Consider the following 15,943-nt stretch of genomic DNA (forward strand, 5'->3'; position numbering starts at 1 on the left):
CAAATTCAGAAAACGAAACTAACTCAAATGATGCTGTACTGGAAAGCAAATCTATACATTTCTCGCTTGGAAAGTATATAATAACGAAAGGGGCCCCGTAACGCCTAGAAAACCTGCGCGCAAATTATATTTGAAATGAAAAAAATGGCGGTGGTTTAGCTCTGGTTAAACCTGGAGTGACGCGATAGCTACAGCTGGCCGAGTGGAGCTTGCTCAGTTGAATTGCAAAGTCAGTCTTTCGACGCTCCGTTTCGCTGGGCATTCCTTCATCTTCGTCCCACTTGACACGGCGCATGCGCACAGCTCTGGGAGCTCTGCTTCGCCGGCGCGCCGCCGGCAGCAGCAGCTGCTCCCCACCACGTGACCAACCACGTGATAGCGTGGCGGCTTTGCCACAGGGTGGCGGCGCCACCATGCTGAAGGCTCGAAATGCTACCGTAATGTAGCTATCGCTACATATTGAGCCAGATCCTGCTCCAGATCCAGATCCAGAGGAAGCTGTCGGCCCGCCCACTGGGCTGCGGAACAACATAGTAGACTGCCAATACAAACTTAGTATAATGCCTCGGATGCAATGATCCTTAGCATGCGACCTCGGATACAACGAACTGTCATGTCGCGACCCCGGATGCAACGAGCTTAGTGCGCTGACCTAATAAGACTGCCACGAATTCCGCTCCTAAGCTACCGAAAAAAACTCCGACAATAAAAAAAAATGTATGGAGCTATATGGGCGAAACGTTGGGTGCAACTGCTGCCAAGAATCAATTCCCGCCGACTCCATTCTATCGAGGCTATTTTCGTCTGCTGCGCTTCCGGCTTCTTCACTTTGTATTCCAAGCTCATCCGGATAACATATGTAGCCTATCCTCCCCCCAAAGTAACCATAGTGCACTATACACTATATATAGTCATATACCGTCATCATAATCAGCCAAACTACGCCCACTGCAGGACAGATGCCTCTCCTGTACAGCCATGAACAAAAGTCTGCGGGATGTCGGTTGGCGAAAAATATTATTCCTGCTTTAGCCGATATTGAGTCAGCTGACATACTTCCTGTAGATGAAACACACACGTCCCCTCTCGATTCCGCACTTTTCAGTGACCTGCTTTGCCGGACCGCACGAAAATAATTTTTCCCCTCAGAACCGCATCCCGCAAACTTTTGCCCACGGACCACTCTCTTATTAACACTATCCTCCGTGGTGTTATATACGTACATAGAGTGCTTTTACAAAAGACATGGCTGGTATTTACTGCCATGCCGGTGAACCGTGGAGTGTGGATGCAAAAATGAGTCCGTGAAACAATGCATTTCTTTGCCTTTAAAACAAGAATAAAGAAAGCTTTGAGGACTTCGAAGTCAGCTGGAGAGGTGACAAAAAGGCGAGACGAGGCGGCCCAACCCCGAAGCAAACGAAGGGAAGGAGGACAGAAACAGGACACAAAGTTCATCGGGTCCTTGGCCTCTGAAGGCATGTGGCCGGCTGAAGCCGCTCTAAAATCCCGGCCTTCCGGAGCTGTGCTTCCGCACGGAGAGAGCGGATGCTCGCCATTCTGGGGTGTCACGGCCAGAGCCGAGAACCCCCCGGCGCGGCGCAGGGTTACGAGCGCCGAGCAGCGGCCAGCCGGAAGGTGATCCGCTTCCTTCCGGTGCTTGGATCACGAAGCGGACTTTGCGCCCGATCGAGAACGCCCGCAAGGAGCGAGAAAACTGTGAGAGCGGAAACCGACCGCGGGTGACCAGAAACTTTGTTCTGAAGAAAGAACAAAAAGCAAAAAAAAAACGACAGAAATACAAACAACTCCAAATACAAAGGTACTGCTTCCACAGTCTGGGGTCCGCGCATTTTAGAAAGAAGATCGCACGTTTTCGATAAGAGAATGGACAGAATCCTCGGAAATAATGTTTGTGAGAGCACAGCTAAAAAGCAATCAAAGAACAAGAATAGTGTGATAAAGCTCGATGTGGCAGAAGGGCTCCGGTGCTGAAACAGTCTCACCTCGTTGGGACGTTAAGCCCCGCATGCATCCCCAACGTTCTGCTGAAGTCGCAGACGGACACAAAACACTCTTTCCCTTCATGATGCAGATTGCTGGTCACTGGCCAAAGTCAAAGGATGAAAAGACGTTTCGGGAGCACTACGGCTCCCTTGTTCACTATCAAGGGAGCCGTAGTGCTCCCGAAACGTCTTTTCATCTTTTGACATCGGCCACTGACCAGCAATCTGCATCACCATGATTCCTGACCAGACGGTATGCCGTCAAACCCTCGACTAAACTCTTTTCCTTCTTTCTCCCATCGCTGCCCCTCCATTCGTTACCTCATCGTTATCTTCCGGCCCCTTCATCCGGGCTTCACCCACGCGACTGCTCGAGGTGAGATCCGTATAACGGCTCACGCCGCAGACGATGAGTTGAGGTGCTCACCGGAGAGGTTGACGAGGCGAGGTAGAAACTGTTGCCAGAAGGCACAATACTTTGCCCGGTGCCCGTATCCCACCAGGCTGGAGTTGACGGCCAGCGTCAGGTACTCCTTGCCGTGCGCCGTGTGCACGGGCCAGTAGATGCGCTCCCAGTGGCCCTCCTCCGACAGGCTGGGGTTCCTGCGCAGAAGGCGGAGAAGGGGGTCGAGCACGTCACGCCACCGAAGCCGGTGGCCAGCTTTGCCTCCGTTGGTTCAGTGGCGAGGCAACGCGTCAGCGACTGCCACGCTCATCCCGCGTGGAATGTACGCACATCTTATTTTTGATGTCATAAAGAAACTACAAAGAATTCGAAAAATTATGCTGCTTTTACATCAACCTATGACACACAAATCGCTGTGCAATGTAACCTAACAGTAAATACACATTTACTCCTGTGTCCATATTTCCCTCAGCACGCCGGCGTTGTAGCACACATTCATCTTTATTTATTTACTAAACATACTCTTAGTGGCAGCGCCACCGCTGAACCGGTGGCGTTGGATGGTACTACAGGCCACACACCACTTGTAAACCGCCATTGCAAGTGGCCTTGGTGGAATATCCGACCGTCAGAGAAGCAGTGCTTTACAAACAAGCTATTTCTCTTTCATTCTGTTCGCAGAGAACATAACGCTGTAGGCAGTTTTTCTTTTTTTTTTCCGGCGGAAAGCAATTTACGCGGAAAGGCAGCTGAAGCTGCCAACTTTTAGCCATGCCACATCATAACATATCTGCTGTGAACGCACGTAAAATGAAGAAAGCGACGCTTGCACGTCGTTCCTTCTTTTCTGTGGCTGAACTCTCATAAACTGAGGCTGGCCTCTCATAAACTGAGGCATTCATCGCTCCATGAAATAAAGGCGCTGCAAAAAATCCATAGAAGAAAGGCTGGAGGTGAAGATGGTTTATGTTTTAGGGGGGTTTAACGTCCCAAAGCGACTCAGGCTGAGGGACGCCTTAGTGAAGGGCTCCGGAAATTTCGACCACCTGGGGTTAACGTGCACTAACATATCGCACAGTACACGGGCCTCCAAAATTTCGCCTCCTTTGAAATTCGACCGGCGCGGCCGGCATCGAACCCGCGTCTTTCGGGCCAGCATCCGAGCGCCAAAACCACTCAGCCACCGCGGCGGCGTGAGTGGTGGTGAAGAAGCACGCGGCAGTCTGATGGAAACGCAGTAGCCATTAAGACAATCGTCTAGGCTTACTCGGATCGAAAAAGGGTATTTCGCCCGTCTGGTCTTTTTCCGTTCGCATGATTGGCTTAGAAAAGAGCGCGATTGCGTTTGCATTAGATGAAACACCCACTAGTCCAGCAGCAAGTCGGATGGCGGCCGTTCGCGGAGAAGGGAGCCTCCCACGCTCGAGCCCCCCGGCTGTTCTAGACCCTTTCCGTCGAGGCGTACATCGGAGACGAAGCATGCATGCCGTGGGCGAGTTCGTGGTCTCCCCCGCTGCAACATGAGCGCGAGGCGCTGCCGCCCACGGGTGACGCTGTGTGCACGTGTAACGCAATACCTCACCCGCGCCAACGTCTCGCTTGCCCTCTGCGTCACAAACCCTGCCGGTCTCGCGCCGTGCAGGTGACTGAAAGTCGGGCGCTGCTTTTTCGGGACATGCAGAAGCAAGCTTTCTCGTGCGAGGAAAGGAGGGAATATTGAATGCGGGGGAGCTAGAGAGAAAGAAAAACAGTGAAAAGAGAGAAAGAAAGAAAGAGAGAGAGAGAGAGAGGGGGGGGGGGGAACGTTGTCCGGTCCGGATACGCGCGCCCGCTGAGCGGAGCATTGCGTGAGCACTGCGCCGCTCACGCAACGAGCGGGACAACGCCACGGGGGTGGGGGTGTATGGCAGACTCGTGTCGAAAAGGACCCTGGCAGACGTGAGAGGGAAAGATTTTATCTAGAGCACGTTTGGCCGCCCACACCGCGAGTAGAAGAAAAAGAACACATAAACAAAACGACGAAACAGGCAGACATGTAACGCGACTGCTTTTAGTTCACAGAGACATTCAGCGCTTGGCGTGTTGAGGTACAAAATGCCCGTATGGTGCAGCGTTCTTTGTGGCAGCATAAACAGCGATCAACACAAAATGAACAAAGCTCAGTCCGCTGGCCAATGTTTCGACAAAAGAACTTGTCATCGCTGGGTCATTCGGTAACTCTTGTCAAAACGTTGGCTAGCGGACTCAGCCTCGTTGATTTTGTTTTGTGCTGTCAAGTATCCGATCTTGCTTCCCTTTATCTACCTATTAAAACGTAGTTATTTACGTCTCGTGTGGTGCAGCTACCAGTGGTGCTGTCGTCAATCTCGAGGCCTGCACAGGTCAGCGGATAGCTTTTCTGCATGAACCGTGACTGCAGTGTTGCTGCTTATGCTCACGCCACAGACAGGGTCGCCACCAGAGCAGGATAGAGACGGGAGTTCTGGGGCAGGTGAAGTTAAAGGAGAGACTGCAAGGAGACCACTTCATGCGTGCCCACAGCCGATGGCGGATGTGTGGGTGTTCTAGCCGGTCCTGGTTCTGGAAGGTGTGAGCGCAGTTCCACTTTGTCACCACAACTTGTCCGGCAGCTGAGTGGGTGCGTGTGCGTCGAATGAACATTGATACGAGGCGGATGAATCTTGGGGGCAATGATTGCTAGTCGTCCGCGAGGCACTGGTGAGTGAGCGTCACTGTGTGTCACGGACACAAATCGCTGGCAAGCTTCGTTGCAGTCATAGTTGTGCTCGGCGTCGCAGACTGCCACCGAGTGTCTCCCAAGCAGCACATGTCATGGGCCCAATATTGCAAAAGGATAGCTCCATCCTGGTCCTTTGTAGGGCCGGCTTTTGCCAATACGGCTCCAATGTTGGGCCAATTACTTGTGCTGCTTGGGCTATGGACGGCAGCCGATGCACGGTAAGTTTGGCGTGTGCTCCAAAGCGCAAATTTTAACAAAGGAAGAGAAAGTCTGCTGAAAAACAGGATAGGTTAGGTTTTGGGGGTTTAACGTCCCGAAGCAACTTAGGCTGTGAGGGATGCCGTAGTGAAGGTCTCCGGAAATTTCGACCAAATAAGCGATTTGACAAGAGGACGTGTGTTGGCCTGCCCAGACGAAGACAATACTTCTCTTTGAAACGTTGGTCAATAGTCCAAGGCCTCCCTGTCTCTCACTGTCGGCGTGGTATACGGGGTTTAACATTATATGTGAGTAGAGATGCAAGCGCTTGAAAAAAAAAATAAACCTTGAAAAATTGGGGAAAGAACTTTTTTTTCGTTTTTTTCATGGCCCATAAGAAGAAAAAAAAACGGAAATTTTTTAAAAAGGAGCCATCTGCACAGTTTCACCTTCTCAGGCACTGTAAAAACTGGTCTAAGTGAGCTTTCTGGGAGTGTGCCAAGCATCTGGGGCTGTCCACATGGCGGCAATGTTTTTGTAGCAACCAACGATGCACTGACGTCAGTGGCATGTGGGGAACTCTGAATGCCCCTATCGTCTGTGTCGCGCGAAAGAAACTGGTCGCAGTTCGCTGATGTGCATATGCTGATGTGCATAAGTTTATGTGCTGATGTGCATGGGCAACAGTCTTGCGGGAGAACGCGTGCAAAAACTTGAGTACGTGCACTCGAACTTCAACACGGGAAAAAGCGCACAGGCAAGCATTTCTCCGCCCATGGAGTAGTGACGAGCCGCACTGCTGCTATGCGTTGCGTCGATTGTACTTTCCTGAAAAGTCTTTGCAGCATCTTTGGTTTAGTTAAAAAATAGAATTGTTTACTTATTTCTGAGTTGCAAAGTAAATGTGCTGCATGAAGCGCACTTTCGTTCTTTTTTCTCCAGAATTTCATATTTTTCTGAAAAACCAAAAACATAAAGAAAGGCCTTTTCCGAGCATTCAAAATATCATAAAATTTTGCCTCTCTAGATGTGAGGGACGCTGTAGTGGAGGCCTCTGGATTAATTCTGGCTACATTGAGTTCTGTAACAAGCGCTTCGATCGCACTGTCCTTACCACTGTTTAACTCCGCGCTTTAAGAATTTCATATTCTGTCTTCTTTTCTACCGTATGTACCATACGTTGCATGTTTTGGAAGGACCCGTGGGCTGGGTGGAAAATTAGACACCGCATGCAACTAGACGTACCTGTTCGTTTCGAACTGTGATAACCGTGTGCTCTATCATATTACCTGTACTATTCCTGCACGATTGAATCAGTTGCCTATTATTAAGAGTCCTGTTTTAATCTCGCGTTCACTTGCCCAAGGGAATCAGTTCTGTCTTTGTGTGCCTCAGCGCAGGAACAAAAATGACACGAAAGGCAAATTGGTCGCTTCGCAGTTGAGTAAAGCAACTAAGCCCCCTCCTCCGCTACAGTAGCACTGATGCAATCTGAGGGCGAGTGCTAAACCAACTGCGATCACTCCGTTTACCTCTGTTTATCTCTTTATTCCTATATCTGCAGTCGCTAATTACCAAAGCGCTATGCACGTTCCTTCACTGCGCGTCTAATCAGGCCTGGCCGTCTAGTTTTATTCCAGCGTTGTTTGCATGTGCGGAAACGGAAAGAGACTGCGCTCTCGATCTCGAACAAAGTGCAACGCCAGCGTACGTTGGGTTTAAGGAAAGAGAGCTCATGAAAAATAGAGGCATCCGGGAAAGGGCGAATGAAAAGCACAACAACCACGAACGCGGGAGAGTAACGGAGGGCCCAATGTTTCGCCACTCCAAAAATACGCGCGCGCGTGCGACCAGTGGTGTCACCCGGGCGCGTCCATTGATTTCCGATGGCCCCGAAAGAGGGCGGAGCGCCCTCTGCCGTCCTGTGGACGCCCCATCTCGTTCGCACATGGACAGACAGCTTGAGCATGGAGGTGTCTGCCAGCGCACAGAGCGGGGTATACTCTATATACAGTCAGCGTCACATCACTGAATGAAAGAAGCCGACACCGCCCGTTGCCCGCACAGGTATTCGAGAGTTGTAATGACTTTTCGGGGAAACGGAAAACTGAGGTATAAGAGTTTCTATATAGAACATTTCTTTTAAAGAGGAAAAGAAAAAGAAACAGAAGGAGAAGTGAAACCGCACATGCCTTCTCCGTGAGCCCTGCTCACGTGGTTGTGAACTTACCGGCATTTAAGCGGGGCTTTCACTTATGACATCTCTTTCTTTCCTGTGGAGGTCCGCGCCCTCAAATCGGATGCAAGTTCGAGGTCTGAAAGATTTGTGGGGAGCACCCTGCGTCTCGATGCTGCCGAAACGGGGCAGTGGCAGTCGTTGCTCTAAAGGTCACCTTTCTGCCGAGTTGAGGGAAGCGTCCCATCCGAGTTCCTTTCATCCCTTCTTTACCGGCAACGGTGGAGGAGATTACGAAGATCACGAAAGAAAAAAAGGTACCTCTGTCCCTCTAGGTGGCCACCTGCACCGCTTCGTGGGGGAACGGAGGAAGGATGAAATGCAGTGGGCAAGACCGAAAGTGCCAGTGCGTACCACACATGAACTATAGGGTATGCGGGGGTGGGTACAACCAGTATCAGTGGAACTTTTCCAATTACTCGAGCTTTAGCACCAAGCGTAGCATTTAGCCGACTTGGATATGACACTTTGCGATAGTCTTAATAACATTAAGTTAGTGCACACGCTCTCATGCCTGACGCTCGTCGCTGCATAAAATAAGGCCCGTCTTTTTTGCAGTTAAAACCCAGTTTCACACGACTCATGCACACCGAGCATGTAGCTGTAAAATCGCCTTGAAGCTGATCTCGATCCGAAAACGCGCCTTCGAGGAAATGTAGCTTGTCAGTGCACAAGGCACCACACGGACATTGGGGAGTGCATTGTACAGACGCGGTCGAATGTAAACAGCGCGCTATCACCTTCTAACATTTTTCACGCGTTGCCTAATTGATTCTGGGAGCTGTGATATGTGTAAGCTGGTAGCTGACGCGAGTGCTCTTTCTCATGGGCAAATAATGCTTCTTTGTGTCCAACAGAGAAGGCTTGATCGCAGTTAGAATAGAATAGCATGCTCCGGTTTATTCATTTCCGCACCTGTATTTATACGAGGGCGGTGTTCTCAGTTCACTTGCGGTGATTTTAGACGTCCTCTTACGCTGTCATACCGAGTGTGGCTAAATCTGAGGACACGTGCGGAAAGTGCGTTGTTGAGGCGAGAGGCCACGGTACAGGTGCTGACGCCGGATATCGCTGCAACAAGCGAACGGCATTCTGCTCTGAGGCTTCTGTGCATTTAGAATAGCCACTTTGATGGTGAATGGGTGTTGTGGCAGTGCACAAAGAAGTGCAGGAACGTCTGGTGCAGACACGGCAGTGCTGCCCATTGGTAACTTACGGGACGAAATAACTGCAATAAAGAGAACAATAAAGCGGAAGCTCATACAGGTAAAGTTTATTGGCGGGAACTGCAACGCCAGATTGTTTAACAAAGTGATAAGCATAACAAACGAGCATCATTTGTCACATACAGAAAAAAAGCGTTACTCGTCAATTATTTTTCTTCAAAAAATTAATCAGATAAAATTTTGAACTTTTTTCTTGATTAACCTGATTTGTTCCTGATTTTGAACTAACAAAATGGCGCTCATTTATACCAGCTCCCCCCCCCCCTCCCCCAATGACAAAAAGAAATATATGAGCGAAATAAACTGCGTTAAGGCGAGGACGTGGGCAAGTTGGTACATCATACTTAAGAAGGAAAAACAGCGCAGGAACACGGGACACGTCATATTATTTATTGTCCCGTGCTTCTGCGCTGTTTTTTCTTCTTAAGGAAACAGAATAAAGCCCGAAAGCAAAGGGTCCTACATATAGCGTACGCAACACATTTTGCTTGGCTTATGGGGGTTTAACGTCCTAAAGCTACTCAGGCTATGAGGGACGCCGTAGTGAAGGGTTCAGGAAATTTCGGACCACCTGGGGTTCTTTTACGTGCACTGACATCGCACAGCACACTGGCCTCTGGAATTTTGCCTCCATCGAAATTCGACCGCTGCGGCCGGGATCGAACCCTCGTCTTTCGGGCCGGCAGCCGAGCGCCATAACGACTCAGCCACCGCGGCGGCTTGCAACACATTTACAGTTATTTTGATTAATATGGGAGTCACTTCTGCCTCGGCCGACAGCATTTGCGGCGAATTTTTTATGCTTTGCTAAAACTTTAGGAAACAGGCAGGGCCGTTCTTTCTGTATTCGCAAGACAACTTAGGCACGCCCCAAGGTCTGCTTAAACTCCACCGCAATGACCAACAAGAGCAGTGTGACCGGCTTACTTTTTACAACGACTGCATGTGCGCGGTCTACACGCGAACATTGTTTACGCAACATGCGATGCGTTTCGACACCGTCATCTTTTGCTGCGTGGGGACCCCATTGCACCTTCGTAGTGCAGGTGCGCGCCCGCCTCTGGCCCCTCGGTGCCATCCGCGCATAATTACTGGCACCTTTTGGAAGCGCGCATGCACAGACGGCTCCTTGTGAAAGCTGATCGCGCTTGGCAGTGCTTTGCATGCACTGTGCTATGTCAGCCTTACGGGGCAGTTTCAGCACTAGTGGCTAATCATGCCAGACGTCCCCGTCCGGGGAACAATAACATCCTCCTTTTCCTGCTGTTGGAAGCAACAGTGAAGAACTGCAGATGAACGTTTGTACTTCTGTGTGCCTCTGCTCGTGGGCTCAGTGGCACAGCACTAATCTCCACTGTAATACCACGCATGTAAAAAAGGTAGGGTTTTACCGTAGTTGATCCGAGCATAGACGCGCAAAAGCATGTGTTTAGCCTGATTAGCTCATGGTACTGCTTTGCTGCTTGGCCGGCACGTCTACTGATCCGAAGTACCCGGGTTCGAACCCGACCTCGGTGGCCGCATGCTGTGCTGTGCGATGTCAGTGCGCGGTAGAGACCCCCAGGTGGTCGAAATTATCCGCAGACCTCCACTACGGTACATCTTTCTTCTTTCACTCTCTTGTTAATCCCTTCCCTTACGGCGCGGTTCGGGTGTCCACCGGAATATGTGAGACAGTATATTGCGCCATTTACTTTCCTCAAAAAGCAATTCAGTGCTACCTCGCTAAAGAAACTATGGGGAAGCATAAATCACCCTAAGAGTGGAATGCAGTGGTACATTTGCCGAAGCTTTTCTGGTAACTTCTGAGTGTGTTGGAGTCAGTTTCTTTGCAATTGTCGGTCCATCAATTGCAATATTCTGACGGCTGGCTGCGGTAGCAGATATCCGCTATGCTATGACGGCACCGACATTTGCATACATGTTCGTGTGAGAGCACTACTCACACGGTCAAACCAAACCACGAAATGTTTGTGAAGCTTGGCCTTGAGGGTGACCTTAGCAAACCTGCGGAAATAAAATAAATGCTGCTGCTACTGGGTTCCGAAACTGCGGCGACGTCAACAGATCAGCTTCGCTGGCCACTGCACGAGGGCACTATGCTATCGCCGCAGTCGATTACGCCTCGTGTTAAACTCCAACACACTGTCGCGCTAATCGCTGCACATCATCGTCTTCATCAACTTCCATCTGCGGCGCGAACAGATCGGAACAACTTGACCTCGATCAGAGCTTAGCCCGAGTCTAATATCGTAGCCAGGCGTGCCGACGACCCAGCAAAGCAAAGCCATGAGCCAGTCAGGCTAAACGCATGCTTTCGTACTTCTACTTGATTTAACTGCGTTAAAACCCTGGCATTATTTTCTGATTTTTGATCTCGATTCTTTATGTAGGTTCCCGCCAGAAACTAAGTTGCTCGCTACATGATGTGCAAGCTGTGATGACGTCACAATGTCACGTGACCCATCTAGACCACTCATGGTGGCCCTCCAGGGAAGCCTGAGATGAAGTCACAAAATTGCGTCACCTCTCTCGACCAATCAGTGCATTTCGACTCGGACATCATCGAAATTTTGGTGTTACGACAACTCTAATGCTTGCGCATTAAAAGCACAGCTCGTACTTTGTGAACACTCCTTGCATAGAATTCCTCAGCAAAGGGGGATTTACTTAAATCTGACCCATTTAAATTTCAATCAAAAAGCACACCGGGACGACAGTACTTATATTGATCACAGCTTGTAAAGAACCCCGTTGGACACCGGCTCCTTGGCTGCGCAGAGCACAGCGTTTCGGGCTACAGCGTAGACAGGGCGGCCAAGTTGCAAGCTTGAGCTCAATCGTGGCTCGATATAGAGGGGGGAGATGATCAAAAATCAAGACGGCATATGCTCGTTCGTTTGAATTACCTCCCCATTCCCACCACTGCGGCAGCCGCAACGCATGCGCGCACGTGAGAGCCGTCACATAAGGAGGCTGCATAGGTCGGCAAAAAGCGTACAACGCGAAAAAACGAGCGCGCATCCGCGTTTGCGCACCTACACGACGCGACGAACAACGTGCGAAGCGTGCGCCGCAGTCGAAACCGCACTCGCAGTGCCGGAAAAAGAGCTCCATTTAACCGCAGTTTCGCGAACCACCACCGAGGCGCCGCCACCGCTGAACCAATTGCTAACAGTCGCGCCTTTTTCTGTGTCTTCGCTCTCTTGGTCCCGAACCTAGTTCGTCTTTTCCCCTTCGTTTCTTCACCACACAACTATTCGAGCTTCCTCTTGCCAGCCTGGAAAGGCTTCTCCTTGCGCACACTTGCAATGCGGACAAGCATACGTGCAGGCATTTATGGCTGTGTCGCACCTTGTTCCAGACACGAACAATGCGGCCAGAAGCGTGCAGCCTTTTCCTAATCTCTCTGCCTTCTGATTGCCCACACCATTCCGCATGCTGCGTGCTCCTTCCTTGTCTGAAGTCCTTCCCAGCTGCTCCTTCCAAGCGCCGATGAAAAGAGAAGGAAGGAAGGAAACGTCCGTCGCCTTGGCGGGCTTCTTCGAGCGGCCGATTATTGTTCCGAAAGAACAGGCCGAGGGTAAGGGGAGGAACCATTCCGCTTCCTCACCTCCACTTTTTTTTTACTTCTACTTTATTCCCTGCGCGCCGTTCCATCAAACGGCCGTCCCGGCACTTCCACGATTGCTGTCGGCTTTAGAGCGCGCACACACGCCGCCTATCGATTTCGGCGGGCAAGGCTAACGAACGGAGTGCTTTAAAGACACTCGGCCCAACGACGTTCTTCTCGCCCCATCTCGTTGTGTGTGCCGAGCACCGTGCTGTGTTGTGCAGCGCCGCTGAGCACAGGGTGCGCATCACTGTGGTGCGCATCTGGTCCCCGTCCTTGCCATTTAACCCTCGCGGCCTCTTTCCGTGGTAGTCGTTGCTGCCGCTTCTGTCTCGCTGTGGCTACGGGTGCGTCGTTGTCCTTAATTCCAGAATTTAAAACCTGGTTAATCGAGCTGCTGAACTCTGCTAGGTGGAGCGCACTTCTCAGGAGGTAATGCGGAAACAACCGGACGGAAACGCTAATTATTTGTTGGCGCAACGCATTCTTCTCGTAAGTCTACAGAGAGTGATAAGCGCAGGCGGAAGTGAAACTTGTTGTCATAATAATCTGTACGGCAGTGCCGCCATTGCTTTGCTGTGATCGGTGCCGCATATAATGCCGGTGTGGCAACAGCTGGTCTCCTCACTTTTCTTTACTAAAGTATCAAAGATACAAAAATCAAATTAAAAGTCTTTTTTTGTATTCATTGAGACAGCAGACGGTGCGACTTAGCTCACGGTGGGCACAATGCACGAATGGGATCTGAAAATACATGTAGGAAGCGAAAGGTGGAAAGCAAAAACAAACAAAAACTTGGCACTGATCAAGGGACTGAGAAATAGAGGAACAGTGAGGAAACGAGGGAACAAAATCTAAACAACGCCGCGTAGCAAAAGTTCGCTTGAAACGCCCCTCGCATTCTTGTACACGCATACACGCCTAGCGCACTTTCTGCTAAGCGGCCACACCCAGACTAACAACAGCTCGGCGCAGGAGCGGAGCCGTGATTGAAAGCCCTGCCAGGTACCCTTGGGAAGGAGAAAGGGAAGACCCACAGGGAAGCCCGTTACCGCAGGAAAAACCCTTCCCTCGCACAGCGGCAAGCGCACAATCGAGGTGCAAGCAAAAATTCCTCAAACGTCCTGAGTGCTTGTCTATTACGTACGCGCAACGAGCGAGAGGAAGCCCGTCGTCTCCGCTTCCAAAGGCGGTGTGCGCAGAAAATGTTCAGGGAGAGGATGGGACAGATAGGGGGAGGAGGAAAAAGCAAGTCGGGGGCGTTAAGGCGCGCTGAGTAGAGTGGTTGGCGGTCGCCGTTGTGACGAATGATGATCTCGCCTCAATAGGTCCTCTGCCAAGGAGCTGGAGCCGCTCAAGCACGGCCGCTCGTTAATAGGGGGGAGGGGAACGGCGGGAAGAGGAGGTTTGGGAAGGGGTTGGGAGGATGAACGTGCCTTTTTTTTTTTTTACCTCTGCGGAGCCGATGCCGTGAATGAAGCGGCGTTGTTCCGCGGATGGGCCAAGAAGCCCGAATAGCCGGGGCAACAACAACGGCAGGCTTGCCTCCATTTGTTCCGACGCACGCTCGGGTGACGTGGAAAAGAGGCCGTGCCATCCGTCAGCTGCGACGACCCTCTCTGTCTGTTTATTACACGGTCCAGCGCGCGAGCCGACCGCCGGAGAGAGCCGGCGTTCTCCGATACCGCGGCGGAGAAGGTTCCCTCGCTTTAGATACACTGTGGCTTACTGATGTTGTTCGACGCACTTTCTCCGTCTCTCGCTCTTCTCTCTCTTTCTCTCTTTGCTCGCCGCCGAGCGTGTTGGGATACATTGTCGCTGCCGGTTGTTCGACATGGGAGGAAGCTGTCCCCTTTTTGGTCTTTGTGGGTGCCATAACCCGCGTTTGGAGCTTTTGTTTTGTGTAAACAAAAGATCGAGCTTGACTGTGTGATGGTCGTTGAGACGTAGAGGAACATAGCTTTGCGGCTGTTTTTGAGAGTGAATACTTTATCGTATAGTTTGTGACACGATCTGGAAACGGCCTTCGAGCAGGTAGGATTAATTAAGCCTCGATCAATGCCTCTCGTCGGAGCATATGTCAACAGAGGTATCGCGCAAATATACTCGATTACTTGTACCGCCTGCGCTTAAAGATTAAACGTTTCAACGCTACACGTTTTGGTATTTGCAATTTTTGTTCCAAGAATCGTTGGCTTTTTAGCATCCATTTACTCTCTACGGTTTTTAACCCTATAAACCCCACACAATGAAAGTTTGGGTAAAAAGTTCCTAACTACCATTATTTCGTCGTCACGACATTCACATTCCAGACTTATTGAGAAAAATATTATTGTAAAATTATTATAACGTATTTATGATATGACATAATCAACGGCAAAATGCACTTATTCTGTCACCTGCTGATGCAACGGTACATCAGTTGGAACTCCAGGTCGCCTCGTCGGGAGGCTTAGCATTTGTAGTGAGTGATCTTACAGCTAGCCTCCTGTACCTCTGGCAGCTGAAATTTTTAATGCGCTTTCAGCAAGACTTTAGTAAAAGTGGCTGTGTTGTGCAATATTGTGAGGATTTATATACATGAATCATTTCTGACTCTATTTCCGCCAATTCACCTCTTTGAGAAGGAGGTTTGTGCAGGAGCCTTTGCAGCATCTTGGCCTCAGTTTGAGCAGTCCACGCTTTCTGTCATTAGGAGCCACCACACTTGGGTTAAGATACATATATGTTTGTTCTGCCGCTTAAAATCCCTTGCTGGAGTCTCTTCGACTGGCTTGCAAAATCTTACAATATTACATTTTCTGTCGTATATCACTTTGAATTTTTTAATTTATCATTATTATTGCTATTTCTTTTGAGTGTATGTCCTACAGGAAAAGTGGCTTTGTTGTGCGATATTGTGAGGATTTGTTATTCTTCCGCGAGAAGAAAAGAAGAAGTGGTCTGCATCCCACGGGATACGCAGAGTATTACAGGTTTAGCTATACAAAGAGCCTGGTATTTGTTTTAGAAGAATGTACAGGACTCTGCCTAAAGTCGAACTTATGGTGCGGAATGATACCCATGTGAAAAATCGGGCTAGCTATTAGAGCATAGAAAAAGGTCCTCTTTTTTCCTCTGGTTAGACTGCCTGTTCCTGTGTCGTTCCGGAACGCTCCGAATAGCGAGCGCTGAGACGAACTACACGCCTACAGGTGCGACACAGACCACACCGTTGGTTTGTGTCGCAGTCTGTAATAATTGCGGCAGAAACAAGAGAGGATACGTTAGCACGATACGTGCGCGATTTGATTTATAACTAATGATGAGTATGTAGAACTTGTATGAGCAGTTAGCATGCACTGTGGAGTTGGAGTGCACACACACACACACACACACACACACACACACACACACACACACACACACACACACACACACACACGCACACGCACACGCACACGCACACACACACACACGCACACGCACACACACGCGCGTGTGGGCGCGCTTGCGAAAGTGGGCGGTGGAATAAAACA

General features: G+C 50.2%; 1 protein-coding gene across 3 annotated transcripts in view; it reads right to left on the minus strand.

Moving 5' to 3' along the window:
- Positions 1–15,943, minus strand: part of LOC144125762 (acetylcholinesterase-like) — a 122,715-nt gene that overhangs the window by 21,107 nt on the left and 85,665 nt on the right. For all 3 annotated transcript variants that reach the window (XM_077659435.1, XM_077659434.1, XM_077659436.1), the window contains exon 4: positions 2,434–2,609. In XM_077659435.1, the coding sequence (XP_077515561.1) occupies positions 2,434–2,609 (176 nt within the window). The remainder of the gene's footprint in view (positions 1–2,433; positions 2,610–15,943) is intronic.

The sequence above is a fragment of the Amblyomma americanum genome, chromosome 3 (assembly GCF_052857255.1).
Source record: "Amblyomma americanum isolate KBUSLIRL-KWMA chromosome 3, ASM5285725v1, whole genome shotgun sequence".
Classification (NCBI taxonomy): Eukaryota; Metazoa; Arthropoda; class Arachnida; order Ixodida; family Ixodidae; genus Amblyomma; species Amblyomma americanum.